The 21,060-nt window shown below is 34.9% G+C and overlaps 1 protein-coding gene across 1 annotated transcript in view; it reads left to right on the top strand.

Moving 5' to 3' along the window:
* The window catches only part of SMC4 (structural maintenance of chromosomes 4), a 43,274-nt gene that overhangs the window by 15,734 nt on the left and 6,480 nt on the right, over positions 1-21,060 (top strand). The window contains exons 6-19 of the mRNA XM_009278981.2: positions 2,776-2,940; positions 7,181-7,308; positions 7,825-7,965; positions 8,868-9,018; positions 9,862-10,026; positions 10,875-11,108; positions 11,713-11,898; positions 13,553-13,714; positions 14,283-14,508; positions 14,607-14,686; positions 16,634-16,786; positions 16,927-17,053; positions 18,510-18,699; positions 19,647-19,791. Of these exons, the coding sequence (XP_009277256.1) occupies positions 2,776-2,940; positions 7,181-7,308; positions 7,825-7,965; positions 8,868-9,018; positions 9,862-10,026; positions 10,875-11,108; positions 11,713-11,898; positions 13,553-13,714; positions 14,283-14,508; positions 14,607-14,686; positions 16,634-16,786; positions 16,927-17,053; positions 18,510-18,699; positions 19,647-19,791 (2,253 nt within the window). The remainder of the gene's footprint in view (positions 1-2,775; positions 2,941-7,180; positions 7,309-7,824; positions 7,966-8,867; positions 9,019-9,861; positions 10,027-10,874; positions 11,109-11,712; positions 11,899-13,552; positions 13,715-14,282; positions 14,509-14,606; positions 14,687-16,633; positions 16,787-16,926; positions 17,054-18,509; positions 18,700-19,646; positions 19,792-21,060) is intronic.

Here is a 21,060-nt window from a genome sequence, read left to right as displayed (position 1 = left end):
AGTTCATCTACATCTCATCACATAAAATGAAAGAATATGTAATTCTAAAATTGCTTGCCTATGGTGAAGTAGAGGAATTGCATATAAAATTGGCAATAGCCAGCCTGAGAAGTTCAATTCCTGTGTGTTATCTTCTCAACACTACTACATTCACTTCAGTTTAGGCCATACATACAATAACATTTTGAAAAGTTGAAGTTTACCAGTAATTCCTGGTCATATGGTGATGTATTTATTTGCCATGTAGACAACCAAACCCCTGATTTCTTAATTTATGAGGTTATAGAATTAGATACAATTGGATTAAATTTCATTAGTTATTTACTATATCATTAAACGTATTGTAGTTATATTCCATTACATTAGTGAGCTATGGAGAACCCTCAGATGGTTGTGACTTAAAGATGGTTAATTATACTTAGCCAGATCATAAAAAAAGTTGACTGACATTCCTTGCTTGGCCATAATTCCTGTGCTCATCTTAAAGCCAGGGTAGTTTTGTAGTTTATGGTAGCACCTAACTTGAGGGATATACATGCAGTGTAGAAAATTCTTAGACTTGATGCTCAGCACCTGAATTAAATACTTATTCTGTGGTTGTTTTTTCTTGGATGTAAACAGAGGAAATGCTTTAATGCAAGAAGAAACAAAATAGAGACTTATGACAATTCCACAAAAATTTAGGTTACGCAGTTTCCTACCCATGAGCAGTGTCTCGCTGACATGGGTTTTGGTAGAGAAATCATACTTTCATGGCAAGGGAGCAAATGTGTAGTTGGAATTTGTATATAATACAACTGCAGGTATTAGAAAACTAATTGTTTGGCTTTTTGGTGTGCATAACAAATAAAAAATAAGAGTTGGGTTGTTTTGGTTTTTTTTTTGTCTTGTCAAACCTGCTGACACTTCTTAGGAACAGTGATTATCAGAATATAAAAGCTCAGAGTCATTTAACTTCTAGAATTTTAAATAAAAAAAAAACCCAACAAACAAACCTCTGCCTCTGTGTTTTACTCTAACAAAGGAATTACGTGCAAGAAAGACTTATCTTAATAAATACTAGTTCTTATTTTGCAAAATCTGCAAAACTTCGCTTTTTCCCTTCTACTCAGCCAAATGGTATTTACTAATTGGAAGAAAAGTGTAGGGCCACTAGGTGTCATTGTATACCGAGTACATGGAATGAACTAACTGGCAAAAAATTCTGGTAACTTCCTTAGCTAACATTCAGGAGTACCTTATCCTTAACTTTCTTAGCTGGTTACAGGTCTGACTTAGAATGCTTGCCTAGAAATCCTGCCCTTCATTGACTTCTGTGACTGTCCTTTCTGGTTCTCCAGCAGTCTCATTAATCACCCCTCCTTCTGTATGTTCTTGAGAAGTTCTTCCTCATCCATACTTTTGTAGAGGCTTAGCTGTCAGCTCAACAAGCAGCCAACAATGACAATTAAATTCCTAACTGTATTTTCAGTCTGTGGATATAGACTTAGGCTTTTTTTACATACCTAGCTTGGAATATAAATTATATTCCAATTATATATATTTATATACTGGAATATAAATTTTGTTTTCTCTTTAAATCTTGTCAGTTCTAAAACTAAATTAAAAACTTTAATCCAGCTTGTTATTTCATGTGTTTAAAAATTGGTCACGAAGACCAATAGTGGTGCTAGGCAGTGTTGGTTATCTGTTTTACAAATAAGTTGTCTCTTGTCACGTACCTAACTATCCAGGTTTTTGAAGGATGAATAATTTTTACTCAGTGTTCTCTTTATTTAATTTTTGCAGCATATATCACATCTATTCTTGTGGGTTATCTGTTTTACAAATAAGTTGTCTCTTGTCACGTACCTAACTATCCAGGTTTTTGAAGGATGAATAATTTTTACTCAGTGTTCTCTTTATTTAATTTTTGCAGCATATATCACATCTATTCTTGTTCCAGATACCATTTTAATATGCGTATATTTAATTTCATGTCCACCTTCTGAGATATAAAATCATGTAATTTACAAAATATAATCTGTATTTTGAAAGATATTGTGCTACTCTGTCATAAGCATAAAACTTTGATAGTAGATTTTTTTGTTGGCTAATGGTAGCATCAGTAAAATAAACAGTCCTTGTCAATGTCTCAGTTTAATCTTTCCTAATTCTTATTTTTTAAAAAATCAAATTATTGTTACTATTCAGCTTAATTTAAAGTTAATGCTGTACATAAAGAGAAATTAAATGAAGGAAACCTAATACTTAAAGAATGTTTTTCTTTTTCCAACAAGGAAGTCTCAGTTGTATGAATTACAAGTCCAGTTCATCCATCAGACACGATTTTATGGACCTTCTGTTTTCTAAAGAGAACCCTCAGGGACTTCAATCCTGATGAAGCTACCTTAAGACTATTGAGTGCTACATGACCTAGAGGGCATGCTTTATTCTTTTCTTCTTTTTTTAGGTTGGGGAAATACATTTTGAATCTTTAGAGAAATGAAAAAATGTTTAGACCTGAATGTTGGCTTCAGAAGAAGACGCTGTTTTTCATGCACATCACCACCATGCACTCCTTGGAGGAAATTTCTATTCATTTTGATCTTTGTTTTCCCAAATATATTGCTACTCTGAATAGTCAGTTTTGATTACTGCATTATTTTGTTCTCTTTTTATAATGCTAGATTATGGTCACATACCTGCATTCCAAAGATGTTTGTATTTTTTCAGAATGCTAACTCCCACAGAAAAAAAAAAAAGTAGGAAAACATCAAACTTTTCTTTTCAAAGGGGGAAGTTGAGCAAATCGCAATGATGAAACCGAAAGGCCAGACTGAACATGATGAAGGCATGCTTGAATACTTAGAAGACTTAATAGGATCTGCACGACTAAAAGATCCTATCCAAACTCTGTGTCGCAGAGTAGAGATTTTAAATGAACAGAGAGGAGAAAAGGTGAGTCTCAGAAAGTTTTGTTTGAATTATAAATTTTTTACCAAGTGTTAACAATGCAGAGTTGTAAAATGTTTTTCCCCTGTTAATCATTGTCATGACTACTTGCAAGAAGAGCAGGTACAACTTTTTCAGTCTCCTTTATCAATTAAAATAGCTGGAAACCTTTTCGTTTCTTAATATGTTAACTATAGGGGTGGACTAAACAGATTTCTTAATATATTGGTAAATAAAATATTAAATTATATTAAATATTAAATAATACTCTTATTCAGTTATTATTTATAGTTTCTAAATGTTTTCATTTTTACCCTTGATAAGAAAAGAATCCAAGAATTAGTAGGTAGTTCATCTACATCTCATCACATAAAATGAAAGAATATGTAATTCTAAAATTGCTTGCCTATGGTGAAGTAGAGGAATTGCATATAAAATTGGCAATAGCCAGCCTGAGAAGTTCAATTCCTGTGTGTTATCTTCTCAACACTACTACATTCACTTCAGTTTAGGCCATACATACAATAACATTTTGAAAAGTTGAAGTTTACCAGTAATTCCTGGTCATATGGTGATGTATTTATTTGCCATGTAGACAACCAAACCCCTGATTTCTTAATTTATGAGGTTATAGAATTAGATACAATTGGATTAAATTTCATTAGTTATTTACTATATCATTAAACGTATTGTAGTTATATTCCATTACATTAGTGAGCTATGGAGAACCCTCAGATGGTTGTGACTTAAAGATGGTTAATTATACTTAGCCAGATCATAAAAAAAGTTGACTGACATTCCTTGCTTGGCCATAATTCCTGTGCTCATCTTAAAGCCAGGGTAGTTTTGTAGTTTATGGTAGCACCTAACTTGAGGGATATACATGCAGTGTAGAAAATTCTTAGACTTGATGCTCAGCACCTGAATTAAATACTTATTCTGTGGTTGTTTTTTCTTGGATGTAAACAGAGGAAATGCTTTAATGCAAGAAGAAACAAAATAGAGACTTATGACAATTCCACAAAAATTTAGGTTACGCAGTTTCCTACCCATGAGCAGTGTCTCGCTGACATGGGTTTTGGTAGAGAAATCATACTTTCATGGCAAGGGAGCAAATGTGTAGTTGGAATTTGTATATAATACAACTGCAGGTATTAGAAAACTAATTGTTTGGCTTTTTGGTGTGCATAACAAATAAAAAATAAGAGTTGGGTTGTTTTGGTTTTTTTTTTGTCTTGTCAAACCTGCTGACACTTCTTAGGAACAGTGATTATCAGAATATAAAAGCTCAGAGTCATTTAACTTCTAGAATTTTAAATAAAAAAAAACCCCAACAAACAAACCTCTGCCTCTGTGTTTTACTCTAACAAAGGAATTACGTGCAAGAAAGACTTATCTTAATAAATACTAGTTCTTATTTTGCAAAATCTGCAAAACTTCGCTTTTTCCCTTCTACTCAGCCAAATGGTATTTACTAATTGGAAGAAAAGTGTAGGGCCACTAGGTGTCATTGTATACCGAGTACATGGAATGAACTAACTGGCAAAAAATTCTGGTAACTTCCTTAGCTAACATTCAGGAGTACCTTATCCTTAACTTTCTTAGCTGGTTACAGGTCTGACTTAGAATGCTTGCCTAGAAATCCTGCCCTTCATTGACTTCTGTGACTGTCCTTTCTGGTTCTCCAGCAGTCTCATTAATCACCCCTCCTTCTGTATGTTCTTGAGAAGTTCTTCCTCATCCATACTTTTGTAGAGGCTTAGCTGTCAGCTCAACAAGCAGCCAACAATGACAATTAAATTCCTAACTGTATTTTCAGTCTGTGGATATAGACTTAGGCTTTTTTTACATACCTAGCTTGGAATATAAATTATATTCCAATTATATATATTTATATACTGGAATATAAATTTTGTTTTCTCTTTAAATCTTGTCAGTTCTAAAACTAAATTAAAAACTTTAATCCAGCTTGTTATTTCATGTGTTTAAAAATTGGTCACGAAGACCAATAGTGGTGCTCCGCAGTGTTGGTTATCTGTTTTACAAATAAGTTGTCTCTTGTCACGTACCTAACTATCCAGGTTTTTGAAGGATGAATAATTTTTACTCAGTGTTCTCTTTATTTAATTTTTGCAGCATATATCACATCTATTCTTGTTCCAGATACCATTTTAATATGCGTATATTTAATTTCATGTTTTCACCTTCTGATATAAAATCATGTAATTTACAAAATATAATCTGTATTTTGAAAGATATTGTGCTACTCTGTCATAAGCATAAAACTTTGATAGTAGATTTTTTTGTTGGCTAATGATTCCATCAGTAAAATAAACAGTCCTTGTCAATGTCTCAGTTTAATCTTTCCTAATTCTTATTTTTTAAAAAATCAAATTATTGTTACTATTCAGCTTAATTTAAAGTTAATGCTGTACATAAAGAGAAATTAAATGAAGGAAACCTAATACTTAAAGAATGTTTTTCTTTTTCCAACAAGGAAGTCTCAGTTGTATGAATTACAAGTCCAGTTCATCCATCAGACACGATTTTATGGACCTTCTGTTTTCTAAAGAGAACCCTCAGGGACTTCAATCCTGATGAAGCTACCTTAAGACTATTGAGTGCTACATGACCTAGAGGGCATGCTTTATTCTTTTCTTCTTTTTTTAGGTTGGGGAAATACATTTTGAATCTTTAGAGAAATGAAAAAATGTTTAGACCTGAATGTTGGCTTCAGAAGAAGACGCTGTTTTTCATGCACATCACCACCATGCACTCCTTGGAGGAAATTTCTATTCATTTTGATCTTTGTTTTCCCAAATATATTGCTACTCTGAATAGTCAGTTTTGATTACTGCATTATTTTGTTCTCTTTTTATAATGCTAGATTATGGTCACATACCTGCATTCCAAAGATGTTTGTATTTTTTCAGAATGCTAACTCCCACAGAAAAAAAAAAAAGTAGGAAAACATCAAACTTTTCTTTTCAAAGGGGGAAGTTGAGCAAATCGCAATGATGAAACCGAAAGGCCAGACTGAACATGATGAAGGCATGCTTGAATACTTAGAAGACTTAATAGGATCTGCACGACTAAAAGATCCTATCCAAACTCTGTGTCGCAGAGTAGAGATTTTAAATGAACAGAGAGGAGAAAAGGTGAGTCTCAGAAAGTTTTGTTTGAATTATAAATAAAAAACCATAAACATGTAATGTTTCACTATTGGATTTTTTTAGAAAAACAGTTAACATAAAGACTTGGTTAAAATTTGGCACTCCTCTACAAGCGTAGAAGTACAGAGAAATTTTGAATTTATTGCATCTGCTGTTTCTCTCAAAGAAATGGGCAGTCAACATCAGTTGCCTTTCTTTAAACACTTATAATGCTGTTGGCTTTTGATTCCCAAAGGTTTGAATGTTTGAGTTAGAACACAGGATTTTACCTGCTGAAGACTCTTTGATCATATCTGCATGCGTTAAATGCTTCGCAGACTGACTAGAGAAACAGATTATAATTTTCTGAATACATCCAGATAGGGCTTTTTATCTGCCTTACTCCTATCACTAAATAGCAAATAGGAGAAGTAGCAGGGAAACCTCTCATATGCTAAGAAAAGGAGAGAGGAAGAGGAAGGCAGAGCATTGGTGAGGTGATGCACACACAGCTGTATGAGGAGGCTTAAAAATACAGAAAATTAGTTGTGACTTGAGCTATGTAGAGCTATTGCAGAACTTGCTTTCATAACGTTTTATTTGCAATGAGTTCTAAAAGTACTAAATAATATCAAAGTTTTTTACTTGATGTGTCCTTGGTAAATCCTAATATGTTGCAGACTTTTTTTAAAGGCTGGGAAGGAAAACAAAAGACAGTAGTTGCAGGAATTAACTTAAAAGGGGCTAGTCTAAAGGTTGAAATATAGAAAATAACATATACGGACTGTCTATATGTAACTCCTCTTTATTTCTCACCTACATTTTCCTTGATTTGCCTAAGCTGTTACTAGCATCTGTAGGATCCCTTTATTAGTTTTAAATTACTGTTTTAATTGCCCTAAAAGTACAGTCTCTGCTGTGGAAATGGTGATCTGTTATTTCAGAAAGCTTGTAGTGCTAAATTGCCTTGCAGAGTTAATTGTTGAAGACCATCTCTCCAGAGGATGTGTGCTACAAAGGGTCTGGGGTTTTTCTCATGGTTTGTTCTTCTGTAGTACTAGCATTAAAGTCAGCTCTGACTCTGTCTTGTCTAGTTAAACAGAGTTAAAATGGTGGAAAAAGAAAAGGATGCCTTGGAAGCGGACAGGAATAAAGCCATTGAATTTCTTTGTTTGGAAAACAGAATGTTTAAAGAAAAGAATCATATCTGTCAATACTATATGTAAGTACTTCTCTAAAGTTTTGATTTGGCTTTAATGTGGTGGTGGTGGTGTTAAACTCTGCTTCCATATCTCTAGTTAGAGATATTTTGCATTTCTTAACAGCCATATCAGTCCTACAAAATTAGCTGAATAGCATGTGGAAAATAAAGACCATTTTCATAAAAACCTTTAAAAAAAAAAAAACAAACCAAAAAAACCCCTAACCCCAACACAACAACAAAAAAACCCGCTTGCCAGCTTCTTACAAAGTAAAGTAGTCTGGCAAATCAATCTCTTACATCTTTATACTTCAATTGAGAAAGTAGACCACTTAAAGACTATTTTTCATCTGAAGTGTCTACGCTGTTACATTTCCTTGCTGTTTTGTATTAAATTGGCAAGGTTAGTCAATAATGGATATTAGGATTTAATACTTTACATAATCACTTTGTTACACTTAAGATTGGAAATATATATTCATTATGAATGTTAGCTTTATGGAAAAAAGTGGAGTTTTCGGTTTGGTTTTTTTCTAGCTATGACCTAAAGAAACGATTAAATGATATGGAAATGCAGAAAGAAAAAATTAACGAAGAAACAAAAGATGTTAACGAGAAGAGTAGTAAACTTGCAGATGAAATGAAAACCAAGAATAAAGCTTTAAAAGAACTTGAAAAGTAAGTACTTTAGGTATAGACTCGTAAGCTAAGAGTACTCCGTCTTATATGTTCTGCATATGTGGTGTTAGAGTCAGAAAAAGCTGTGGGAGTTGTATTGGCGGGGGGGAGGGGGAAACACCTGAGAAAGCAGAAGTATACAATAGTTGCATGGGAAGATGATCAAACACGGAACACAGCTGGGTTTTTCGGTAGTTCTTCCACCAAAAACTTAAATTATCTGATGAACAGAGTCACTTATGGTATATCTAAACATTCCCTGGCATGGATTAAATGATCTTTTGCATAAAAATAAATTAAAAAAAATTCTCATTGGTTTGATTTGGTTCTGCAGGTTGGTCCTCTTGGAGAAATCTGGGTAATATTCACAATTACAATAAGAAAAGGTCTGATTTTTGATGGATTTTAAAGTACACACTTTTTTGTATTGACTACAAAAATTAATTGGGAGATTGTTTCAGGGTTTTAGGTATACAACCATAATGCTTAGGTACATGGATGTTAAGTATTTTTCTCTGGTTTCCTTATGTATCTCTTATGCATAAATTGTGTTTCCCTAAAATTGATTTGTCTGGGTGCTAATCTCCAATCCAACTGCAGTATTAACCTTCTCATCTTTTGAGATCATAGTAAGTTATTTGTGAGAGATGTGAATTATAAATTCTATCAAAGAAAAAAAAAATCTGAAAATGTGTTTAATATTGCTTTGTTAGTTGATCTTTTTCTGATGAAACATCACTTCCCCTGGGAAAATACTGTGAACATAAGTATTGGATGTTGTTTCTCACAAAACCTGAGAAGTATTGGTTTAAATTCTATATGCTTAACTTATTAAGCTAACCTCTACTGACATTATTTTTATAGGGTATGGAATAGATTATGCTTTCTTTTTTTCCCTTTAGGAAACTCAATAAAATTACAAAGTTCGTAGAGGAAAATAAAGAAAAATTTACTCAGTTGGATTTGCAGGATGTTAAAGTAAGGGAAAATCTAAAACATGCCAAAAGCAAGGCTAAAAAACTGGAGAAGCAACTTCAAAAGGACAAAGAAAAGGTAGCGCGAACTGTAACCTGATTTACTTAAAGAAATAAAATTGGTTGCTCTAGATGAGAACATCTTTGTGCAGCTGGGATAAAATAGCAAAGGACACCAATTGTACTTTGTGCAACAAAGATGGAAAAACATGTTTTAAATCTTTTAATCAGATATTTTGTCATTTAAATCAGATAAGGATTTTGTTTGCAAATCACTTACTGAAGTAATGCATTATTCTCCCTTAAACCATTGCTCATTGCACATCGTACTGTGGGAGACTGGCCAGCAGTACCAGGCTGTTTTCTGCCTAAAGTCAAAAGCTGTCCTGTTGCTTCTCAGCTCTGTTGGGAGGTCTCATGGCTTGCAAAGCATCTTCTTATCATGTTTGACATTACAGGAATGTTGCATGTGCTCACAGTTACTACCTTCAAAACATTTTTTTTTTCTGTTTCCCTAGTTAATTTAGTTAACTTAATGGATATATTTTACCAAGTTGGTTGTTGCCAGCTGTTATAGAACTTAAATCACTCTTTGGATTAAGAGTGGCCTTCTGAAAGTAGGTATTTAAGAATTAAGCCTTATTGTGATTCAAAGACTTGAGTTCTTACGTGTAAAGCTATGCTTTTACTGCTGTGGCTTGCTTCTCTCTGGATGGGCTCTAGAACTGAACAAGCCTTGCAAATAAAATCCAGGCCTCCTGCTAGAGCCACAGTGTATCTTACCCTACAGAAACACGTGAGCTTCATTAGGGCTTATGCTTCCTTTGACTTCCACACAGCACTTGAAAGGCAGGGTTTAAAGATAAGGCAAAACTGTTTTGTTTCAGTGGGAGAGGAAGTTGAAAGTCTTTTCCTTGCGTAGGTAGAAGAATTGAAAAATGTACCTTCCAATAGTGAAAAAGCTATCAGCGAAGCAACATCTAAGAGACAGCTTCTTGAAAAGACAAAAGAGAAAGAAGAAGAAAAACTCAAGCAGGTTATGGATAGCCTTAAGGAAGAAACACAGGGACTTAAGGAAGAAAAAGAGGTTTGAACTCTTTTGACTTGTACTTACTGTTTTAACTGATGGATAGCTTTTATACTTATGAATGAAACGATCACAAGATAGTTGTAAAATGCTATTTAATATCACAAATACACTGTTTCATGTGTTAGTTCAATGGAGCCTAACTGGGAAATTAATTTTGAATTTATAATCAGAGCTAAATCGTTCTCATTGTTGTGTGCTTTTTATAGTGACCGTGTGTCATCAAGTATATCATTCATATATATATTAAATAATTCTACACTTCCATTATTTGAACACACTTTAATTTTCTCCCATGTTTAAGTCAATATGTTGCTTAAATAAACAACAGATTTTGAAATGGTATGTTCCAAGCCTTTCACATGGCTGTAATCTGTCTTTGATTTAATAGACAACTACTGTATTGCTTGGTTATTGTTTTTGATATTAGCTGTCTAATCACTAAACACCTGGAGGCTGGAAATTTATCCTGTAAATTTGGGGGATTATTTTCTGTACTTGAAAACACAGTTTCTCTATTTGATCTGTAATTTAGCACAACATGTAGGGCTTCTCCCAACTTTAAATTGAGCTTTGTATAGAAATTTCTATACAAAGCTTGTATAGAAACGTTCTAAGATAATTTCCTGATGTTCTTTATAATTATGAAAAATGCCTTATTTCATTTCCATACAGAATATGTTAATTTATTAAGATATACTTATTCTTCTAGATAACATAAGTTTTCTGCTGACAGCAGAGCTAGTAAAAGAACATGCCCATTTCCTCTTTTTCTTTCATACAGTGTGACTGATGTTACAACTAAAACCAGACAACTGTGGGATTTGTAACATTGTCCATTTTTGCAGAGCAAAGAGAAAGAGCTTATGGAGTTTAGTAAAGCAGTGAATGAAGCACGTTCAAAGATGGATGTAGCCCAGTCAGAGCTTGATATCTATCTCAGCCGTCATAATACTGCTGTGTCTCAGTTAAATCAGGCAAAGGAGGCTCTGAGGACTACTTCAGAAACCCTTAAGGAAAGGAAAGCTGCTATCAAAGATATAGATACAAAATTACCCCAAGCTGAACAGGAATTAAAGGAGGTGAGACTTACCTTTCATATAATTTCTTTGAGTTACAACATAATGTAGCAACACACAAACCAAAGTTCCACTCTTTGTTTTAGCAATAATTGTGGTGAAAATAAATGAAAAACTGCCTCCAATAAAATAACATTTAAAAACTGTATTCTAATACTCAGTTAACCAGTGAAGTAAGTATTTTATTTCAAACTTATTTTGGGTTAAGCAAATGTTAACATTAAGCACTGAAAATTAAATCCTATATATCCCTCCAAGGGAATCAGTTTAAATATCATAATGAGACATGTTAAAATAAATAAATGGTTATGTTTCTTTGAATTTCACTTCTTGCTTCTCTCTCATTCCCCGAAGGGGGGGTGTGTGTGTGGGGGAATTCCACTGCCTTGTCCTAAGCCTGATTCACAAATTCATAAGCTGTCATATTTGTATCAAAGTGTACTAAATACTAGCTAAAGTGTATCCAAATACCAGTCTTTCACTGGTAAATGTTTGCTATTCTGCTTTTCAGTGGCTGGTTTCATTGCCTACATAATCATGAATCTAAGACTCCCTGAATACAGTAGTTTTCGTGAGGCTAAGATAATGTGTTTCTTTTAACCATTAGAGAGAGAGTGAGCTTGAGAAGCTGGGAAGAGAAGAATCAGGTGCTAAGAATCTTGTTCGAAATCTGCGTCAAAAAGTAGAAGAAGCCAAAAGTTCCTTAGCACTAAGTCGCAGTCGAGGAAAAGTGCTTGAGGCTCTGCTTCAGCAGAAGAAATCTGGAAATATTTGTGGACTATATGGAAGACTGGTAAATTTTAAAAGGCTATTATACTTTTAGTCTTAAACTTTATAGGAACAGAGTGGTGTTTCTGTAATTGAGTGAAAGGTAGAATTCCTTGCTTCTCTGGTGCATTAATTTGGACAGCAGAGTTGCAAATCCTGTGGACTTCCTATAAATTAAGAGGAGGAGGTTGTTGAGATTCCTCTACTCAGCAGTAAGGAAAGGCAATGGCTATGAGAAAGCTTTATATTTTTGGTAGACTGATCTTTAAGCTAAATCAGTGGGAATATGCTCAAGCCAAGGATACTAACAATGTCTTGTAACCTGACCATGCTTTGGTCCTGCCTGTGCTTCTGTGTCGGGCTACGACTGACAGCTGTAGTGATTCCGATTCTTTTGAACACTACAAACATATATGCTGGAGAAGTATAGTGGAGTAGTGTTTTTTACCTTCTGGTGCTGCAGAGGGTAGAATCAATTGGTAACTGCACACTGGATAGAACTGCCACGAAACTTAAAAAAAACAAAAAAAAACCCCAAAAAAAACCCCCCACAAAAACAAAACAAAAAAAACCCACCTACAACTTGTATGTAACTTGATGTGGAACTGTACACTTTTTTTTTGCTTCAAAATTTATAAAATTTGGTGATCTCTTCGCTGTTTGTTTCCTCTTGTTTTACTTGCTTATGTGTCAAATCAAAAAGAGCAATATCGTTGTTTCAGAAGACCAAGGAAAGCTATATCATAGCAAAACATTGAGTGTTACCAGTTCTTTCCAAGCAGTGTTGAGTTAAAGTTCTGAAAACTTGCAGCTGAGGTAGAGTTCTTCATTCCTTTTTTTACTAGCACAAAACAATACGTGCATATCAGTGTAAATGTAAAAGTACTATTTTTGTATTCTGCAGTTTTCTTTTTTTCCCCACCTGCTCATCCAAGGAGAAGTATCTCTGCTTCAGAAAACTCAATTTATTTGTTGTGTGTATATTTTAAAAGCGTGTGTATAGATTTATTAAAAAAGGATATAGTTCAAACACCAGCAGACCACTGTCTAGTACAGCTGGCAAGTATTTTGTATCATGCTCTGTTATCACTTGCCATGGAGAGGACTGTGAGGTTAATCTGTTCTCGGATAACTCAGTTGGCTGTGCATGCTGGTTTTTATCTGTAGATACACAAGAATTTTTCAAAGATGATGAATACCCCTGTACCCGTTTTTCAGATCAGTACAGGACAGCATGCAGAAGCATATGACTTCCTAGGTCCTACCCAGCTGACCAATGGTAGAACCGTACACAGAACACATTAAATTACTTTGTTAGGCCAGACTGCCTTGCTAAAATGCTGGTGTATAAAATGTAACGTTTGTCTACAGAAAATAGATCGGTGCTACCACATTGCTCTACCAGAAGCACTGCTTTTGAAGCTCTAAGTATATGAATTTCTACTGTGGAAACAAGTACATTAGAAGTACATAAATAGCAGCGTGCAGGAGAAGACAGGTGTGGTATTCGAATTTGTAAAATAATTAAGGTTTAAGTTCTTTCACAGAAAATTGTTCTATAATTTTGTTTTCATCTCATTTCACTTTGTGTAAAGTTTCTTCATTTATTTCTTAATACCAAGACAAAACATGGATCCAAGCTAACCAGTGTACTTCTGCCTCCCCCTCTCAATTATTAGGGAGACTTGGGAGCTATCAATGAAAAGTATGATGTTGCTATTTCATCTTCTTGTGGTGCCTTAGACAACATTGTTGTTGATACAATTGATACTGCACAGGAATGTGTGAATTTCTTAAAGGCAAGCGGAATTGGAGTTGCCACATTTATAGCCCTGGACAAAGTAGGTACTAGCACTTAGGCAAAACAAATTGTTGATTTACCCTAATGTGCACAGTATTAATACTGTATATGTATAATGTATTAATATGCATGTGTATAAATATGCATCATATATATTAATATATTACGCTGTATATGTATTCGTACAGGTAAAGCTAAAATGTAAGATGTTTTAATAGGCTGTTGGTACCTTAGAATATGTACTAGCAAATGATAATGTTTACTTACAGACAATTACAAGGCTTTTTAGATACCTGTATGTGTACAACAAATGTTTGGTGTGTCTTTTATATTTTTATATTTAGATTTTTTTAACAAATTAACAAACTTACTAATCCAAGTAATCTAGTAACTGCAAACTATGAAAACTATGAAAGAGAACAATGAGTTATCAGTGAGTTTTTAATTATACTGGAAGTAAGTAGAGATCCCCAAGGAAGGAAGCTTTACTGTTAATTGCAGTACGATTGCATTTGCTTTAAAGCCCTAACATACCTTAGATATAAGGAAATGACCTCATAGTTTATCCTAAGGAATCTCTCATTCATTTATTTACTTTTTTGATGTAGATGGCTGTATGGGAAAAAAAAATTCAAAAAACCCCAACTCCTGAAAATACTCCTCGGTTGTTTGATCTGGTGAAAGTAGAAGACGAGAAGGTTCGCCTGGCTTTTTACTTCGCATTACGTGATACCCTAGTAGCTAATAACTTGGAAGAAGCTACCAGAGTAGCATTCCAAAAAGATAAAAGATGGAGGGTGGTAACACTGCAAGGACAAATCATTGAACAGTCAGGTATTTAAGTGCAAACTTACAAATATATTTTAAGTACTCTGTAGATGATATCTAAGCACAATTAGCTTGCTAACTTCTTTTCGTCTCTTTTACTTTAGGAACAATGACTGGTGGTGGGGGTAAAATAATGAAGGGCAGAATGGGTTCCTCAGTCGTAACGGATGTTTCAGAAGAAGAGGTTAGTACGTAATCTTAATTAAAAGTGGAATTTCGTCAAAGTTCCTTATGTTTTGGCAGTTCATACACAAGTGCTATGTCCTTTTAAATCGGCATGAGTAGTTAACAATCTGTGATGCAAGATACATTAACAATGATTTAAAGTTCACAAGGCTAGCATAGGTTATATTGCTCTTAAGTGCATTTGTTCACAGCCCAGCTATCGTATGCCTGTTACTTAATTTTTAGTCTTATAGTGCTACTGATAGCTTGGAAACAGATTGAAGGTAGGGATGAGAACATGGAAGATACTGATCATAAGGAACCATTGAGCTGCAGAGCAGTACACACAAACCTCTCAGCAGCAAGAAAAGACAGGTTTAGTCCTTCACTTTATGTCCTTGTAAGATTTGTCAGAGAATCTGAAGCAGAGCTTTCCATCAAATTTGTATTTCAGGAGTGTTTTGGAATATCAAGATATAGCTTGGTTTTTCTTCTGAATTCTTTTAGGTTTTAGTTTGTAGTTTTATTTAGTGTGCATGAAATTGTAGCCTGTGTCCTTTTTGCCTAGTATCTGCTGATCAACTTAACTGAGATCAAACATCAAAGTGGTAATACCTCTTCAAGAAGACGGTGTAACTGTCAAGTAAACCATGGCTCCTGACATCAGTCCTCTCCCTACAGGAGAACAAACTTTTGCTCTTTAGGAATGAGAGCTACAAGCCAACACAAGGGTTGAAAATTTGCTTACCACTAAGGACACAGAAACAGTAGTTAGTATTTTTTAGGTGAAAGTACTTTTAAATTGAAGAAGTTCAAAATCAGACTCGACTTTAAGGTTCTCTCTGTCTGATTTCTCTGGTGGAGGAGATAACCATGTCACCACCTTTGCTGTAATAGCTGATGTTTCTGCACTTTTTGGTTTTATCACTTAGAGGTTAAAATATATATCTATTCTTCTTTCACTTATCTTTTGTATTTTCACCCTCACTCAGCTTGGAAAATAGGATTGCATTGGCCAAGAAAAGATAAAATTCTGCAAACCCTGGAGAGTTTGACATGCAACTCTTTTTTTCTGTCAAGCCTATTCAGATAATGCTGTACTTGTAGAGAACTAACAAACTAACCTCATGGACAAAGTGTTATTGCCCTAGCCTTGTAAAGGGTCAATAAATATATAAGGCACCTCATATTTAGATTTTACTGATAAGGGACTCTGCTATTTCTTGTCTTCACACTTAGATTTATTCATTGCTTGTTCTCTCCAAGAGACAGGCTTATGTACTGTTTTCTGTTTGGCCCATGAGAGATACTGTGGCACTTGGTAACGATCAGTTGCTATAACTCATTTTCAAGAGTGTTGGCTCTGTACCTGTCTAGCATAGTGGACAACTCCAGGTAGAATGAGTATGTTCAGATCCGCGCCTGTTAGACAGTTCTCTATATGTAAAAACAGAAAATGGGCTGAGGTCTGAAATACATCCTCGTTCCTTCTGTTCTTGAAGGTGAATTGCAAGACTTGGTCACTTGGCCAGTTACTATGTGCAAAAGCTTGTCTTCCTAACACCAGATTACCACAGAAACCAACTAGCATCAAATCTTAACTATAGTAAAAATTGCTTCTAGTTTCTGCTTGTGTGTTTTTTGGTTTCTGCCTTCGCTACTCTGACTTAAGCCTTTCAAGCTTAATCTAGGTTTTATTTCCTTAAAACAATTCTCCATTATGAGCTATTTTGACAGGGATTCTTCAGCTGACTTTCTTATGCTTGCTCCTCTTGTTTTTCACTATTGTAACTGATCTTCTCAGCAGTCAGCCTCCATATTCTGTCCTGCTACAGCAAACTTTCAAGTTTTTACTCCACTTTGTTCTTGTGTTTTAAGAGATCATAGACTGTCGAGCACGTGAATGAGATCTTGCTTTGTTTTGTAGTGGTGATGCTAGGCAAATGATCATCTCATTTTTGTGTAGGTCAATAAAATGGAATCTCAACTGCAGAAGGATTCTAAAAGAGCAGTACAGTATGAAGAGGAGAAATTACAACTTGAAGAAGCCATAAGAAAACTGCGCCAAGATGTTCGGGAAATGAGAAATACTTTAGAAAAGTATACAGCAAGTATCCAGGTGAACAAGTTTATTATTTATTATCTGGCTTCTCCATGAATGTGCGGGGAGATAACTTCTCAGTCTCAGCTTAACAGTCCTTGTTAGTATCAAGGATCTTTTTAAAGTACAAGATTCTAACACAGTTGTGTTTTCTGTAGAGTTTATCTGAACAAGAAATTCATCTAAAAACCCAAGTTAAGGAACTTGAAGCAAATGTAATTGCTGCCGCTCCGGACAAAAACAAACAGAAGGAATTGGAAAAAATCCTTAGTAGTTACAAAAAAGGTACATTTTGTGGAGAGGGGATTATAGATAAAAATTGTAGTCATGTTCTTTTACTAATACAGGAATGAATGGTTACGGCTTTGTTCTTTCAGATAACCAGTGCAGTACCATATCTTGGTTTGGAAGCCCTTTTCTTCTAAGGCAGGGATAGAAGGTGCTTCTAGAGATTAGAGAGTGAAAACCCTTTTTTTGCAATTGTTCAAGTTCGTATTTCAGTCAAGCTAAAGTAAACATTAATTTTAGTATTTTTTTTTGTTTATTTGGTTAGATTTCTATGGCTGTATTACAGATTCATAGGGAAACTTAGTTTAATTAGGGGTAAGAATTGTTAATGTGGAGGGTAATGATATTAAAGGCAAGTAAAGGCTTTTGCCATGCTCTCACTGAACTATTACATTACTCTAAAACGAATACCCTGTATTCTGTTGTGGGCACACTGTACCCCCGTTCTTTTTGTGAAAGATGTTTACTCTGAGAACTTGAATAACAGTTTCCCTGAAGTAATTGGTAGCTTAGTAAAGTAAACCTTGACTGCTTCTTTGTATTTCTTGCTCAGGGAATAATACGAGCGTGGTAAAACACAATTCCCTTCCCCCACAATTCTGCTTTCGTAGCATCTTAGGAAAGAGAATACGTACTATATGGATTCCCTCTATGCCTCTTTTTGAACAGTATAGCATCAAGAGTATGAATGCTTTATTTCCTCAATTGCACTAAGGTTTGATGTTATAAATATCTTCTCTAACATTTCTACCAAATAATGGAGAGATACAAACCTGTGTTCTCTTCTGGAGATATGACTGCCTTCCACCTTTCAAGTCTCTGCTTTACCCCTTCTGTCACCAAAAGGAAATTATAAATCTGTAGCAAATTTAGTGTGGGGTTTTGTTTGTTGTGCCCTTAGAACACTAAGGTGCTACATTGTTTCATTTTTGAAAGCTGTACAACTTACTAAGATGGTTTTGTTGAGTTTTAAGTATAAGCTAAATAAGGAAACTTACCTACCTTGAAGGTAGAGTAGGCTATCTTATTAGTCAGGATGTGTAGTAACTACACAGTGGTACCAGCTACCGAGCAACAGTTAGCGGCCAGTTCTTACAATTTAAGCCCTTCGAGCATCTTCCCATTAAATAAATGCAAAGAATGAGTACATAAGAAGCTATTCCAAGCTATCTCATGTATTAGCACTCTCTCTATATATTAAGTAATCTAATTAAAGTTTTTGGTGTTTTACACCAAAAAAGCTTTGGTAGTATAATAGTGTCAGAAAGATGTGGGTGGTATTTTTTTTTGCCACAGTAAAAAAAAAACCACAACATCATTTTTCACAGTATAAAGAATACTGCTCAATATAGTAATACAGCAGAGCGCTTTATCACTTAAATCGATGCATTGCAGCAGTCCAGTGTTCCTAGGGTCAGCGTAATGACCTTAACTTGATTTTGTTTATTGACAGATTATGATTGTATTGCTGAGAAAGCTGGTAAAATAGAAAATGAAGTTAAACGATTACATAACCTCATAATTGAGATCAATAATCATAAACTTAAAGCACAGCAAGACAAACTTGATAAGATCAACAAAGAAATAGATGAATGTACTTCAACTATTACTAAAGCCCAAGTGGCAGTCAAGACTGCGGACAGGTATAGTAGACATCGGTGCGCTCAATAGTAAAGCTTTAGGCTGTAATTGTATATTGCTGCAATTTGTGTTTGATTACAGTTGGACCTTTCCACGGGGGATTTGTCAGGCTAGGGGAGATGTTTTTCACCTTTTTATGGCTAAAGGAAAACTGGAGGGAGAAGGTCATATCCTTTTTCTCTAAACTGATTTACTTCAAACTGAGACTGGTTCTTAATTAAGGACCGTAATCTTTGTTAGTGTGCTTTATAGGGAAAGGATCAGAGACCTAGAAAGCTTAGTGAAACCTGACCAAGGAGAGTCACGTCAGCCTTCAAATAGCTGTATCTGTTGGCATTGGTGCCTGCAGGACACTTGCTTGTTTTAAGTAGTCTCCATAGCTAAAAATCCCTTGATCTTAAAATCTTAATTTTCAGTTGCGTGTCTAATACTATATGTTGCTTTTGTGGAGAAGGTAAAGGGAGATAAAATTTTTTGGTTTCTAATCAGCGGTTTAAAATCATGTTTATAATTTTTCTGCTAATATTTGCCTATCACTAAAATGCAATATTTCAGGATAAAGATTCAAAATAGCACTTAATTGCCATGCAGTGGAGCAGTTCAAATCTGAAGGGACTAATTTTATTATGAGGCATGTCAGGAAATAAAATGTGATATATTTTTTTATGCTAGCTTAACAATACATAATGAATACTCAGAACAAATGTCAAAACTGTCTCTGAAAGAACAAATTAAGTCATTTAATGAGGCCTGTCTGCTGTATGTTTAAGGAAGACAACTTTGTTTTACTTGGATATCTCAGGAGTGTGAGAGTTCATACATAAATAAGCACTTCCTATTTGGTTGTCAATAGCTATTGAACAATCTTTATCAGTAAGATTGTGTTTCAAGATTATCTTATGTCATATTTGCACTCGTGAGGTATACAAACATCTCGGTACCCATGCAGAAACCTGAAAAAATCTGAGGAGTCCGTTCTTCGCACGGAGAAGGAAATTGAAGATAATGAGAAAGAAATTAAAGACTTGACAGAAGAGCTGACTACGCTAGAAGACAAAGCTACTGAGGTTATAAATAACTGCAGGCAAGCTGAAGTAAGTGTCATGTTAATTTAGTGTATTTCTTCATAGAGGTCTGAAATAAATTTTAGATAATAGTTGTTGTGCCAGAGTTGTCCTAATGGCTGATGTCTGTTAGCCTTCGTCCTTAGACATTCCAGGCAGGCCTAGCAAGGGGTTGCATTAGCTGATAGTACCTTCATTTCTTTAAAAAAACAAAACAAACAAACAAAAACAAAAAAAAACCCAAAAAACTCAAAACACACGCACAGCCCTCCACCTTGCCATTTAAGCCTCAGACTTGACAATGCTCATCTAAAGTATCTTTTTTTTCTAAGTTGCTTTACTACTCATCCTCCAAAAATTCACACGGGGTTAAAATGGCAAAGAATGTTCTTTTCTGTATCCTGCAATATATTGTGTGCATTCACACAAAATAAGTAATTTTGTTTAATTATTAATCAAAGTTGACCTTTAAATACAGATGCTGGGGGGAAAAATACTAAGCTAAAACAGTCCTAGTAAGCAGTCCGGTCTTCAGGTAAAATCAGGATGATGAGTTACATCCTTACTATATCCTAGTTATATCCTTCTATTCTATTCTTATGCAAATGTTGCTGTACAGCTGCAGAGTGGCATGCCGTGATGGTCAGGGAATGGGAATGATGTGTTGTGGTTTTGGTGTGGTTTCTTTTTTTTATGAATACTTGCCCAGAAATATATCTTGACCCAATTTTCTGAAGATAAGGAAAAACTTAAACCAAGTTTCCCCAAAGAAATTATTAGCTTTAAAACTTGCTTAAAAATATATTTTTTCCAGTTATGTGGGACTTTATTTTCCCGTCTAGATTTATGTACCAGAGAGAGTGAAAACAACGAGGGTGTCTGAAATTCTTCCAAATAAAGCTGTTTCTTTGAGACTGTCTTTCTCTAAAACTGCCTTTTAGCTAAAAACACCTGAGTGCAGGACTCATTTAATCCAGATCTGGAATGAAAATATAAACTTCAGCATTGTCCTGGTTTCAGCTGGGATGGAGTTAATTTTCTCCCTAGTAGCTGGTACAGTGCTGTGTTTTGGATTTAGCATGAGAATAATGCTGATGTTTTAGTTGTTGCTAAGCAGTGTTTATACTAAGTCAAGGGCTTTTCAGCTTCCCATGCTCTATGGACTGAGAAGGCTGGAGGTGCACAAGAAGCTGGGAGGGGGCCCAGCCAGGACAGCTGACCCAAACTGGCCAAAGGGACGTTCCATACCATGTGATGTCATGCTCAGTACATAAACTGGGGAAAGCTGGCCGGGGGGGC

The sequence above is a fragment of the Aptenodytes forsteri genome, unplaced genomic scaffold (assembly GCF_000699145.1).
Source record: "Aptenodytes forsteri isolate BGI_AS27 unplaced genomic scaffold, ASM69914v1 Scaffold299, whole genome shotgun sequence".
In the NCBI taxonomy this organism is placed as follows: Eukaryota; Metazoa; Chordata; class Aves; order Sphenisciformes; family Spheniscidae; genus Aptenodytes; species Aptenodytes forsteri.
The sequence above is the reverse complement of the archived record's forward strand: the minus strand, read 5'-3'. Positions and strand labels throughout refer to the sequence as shown.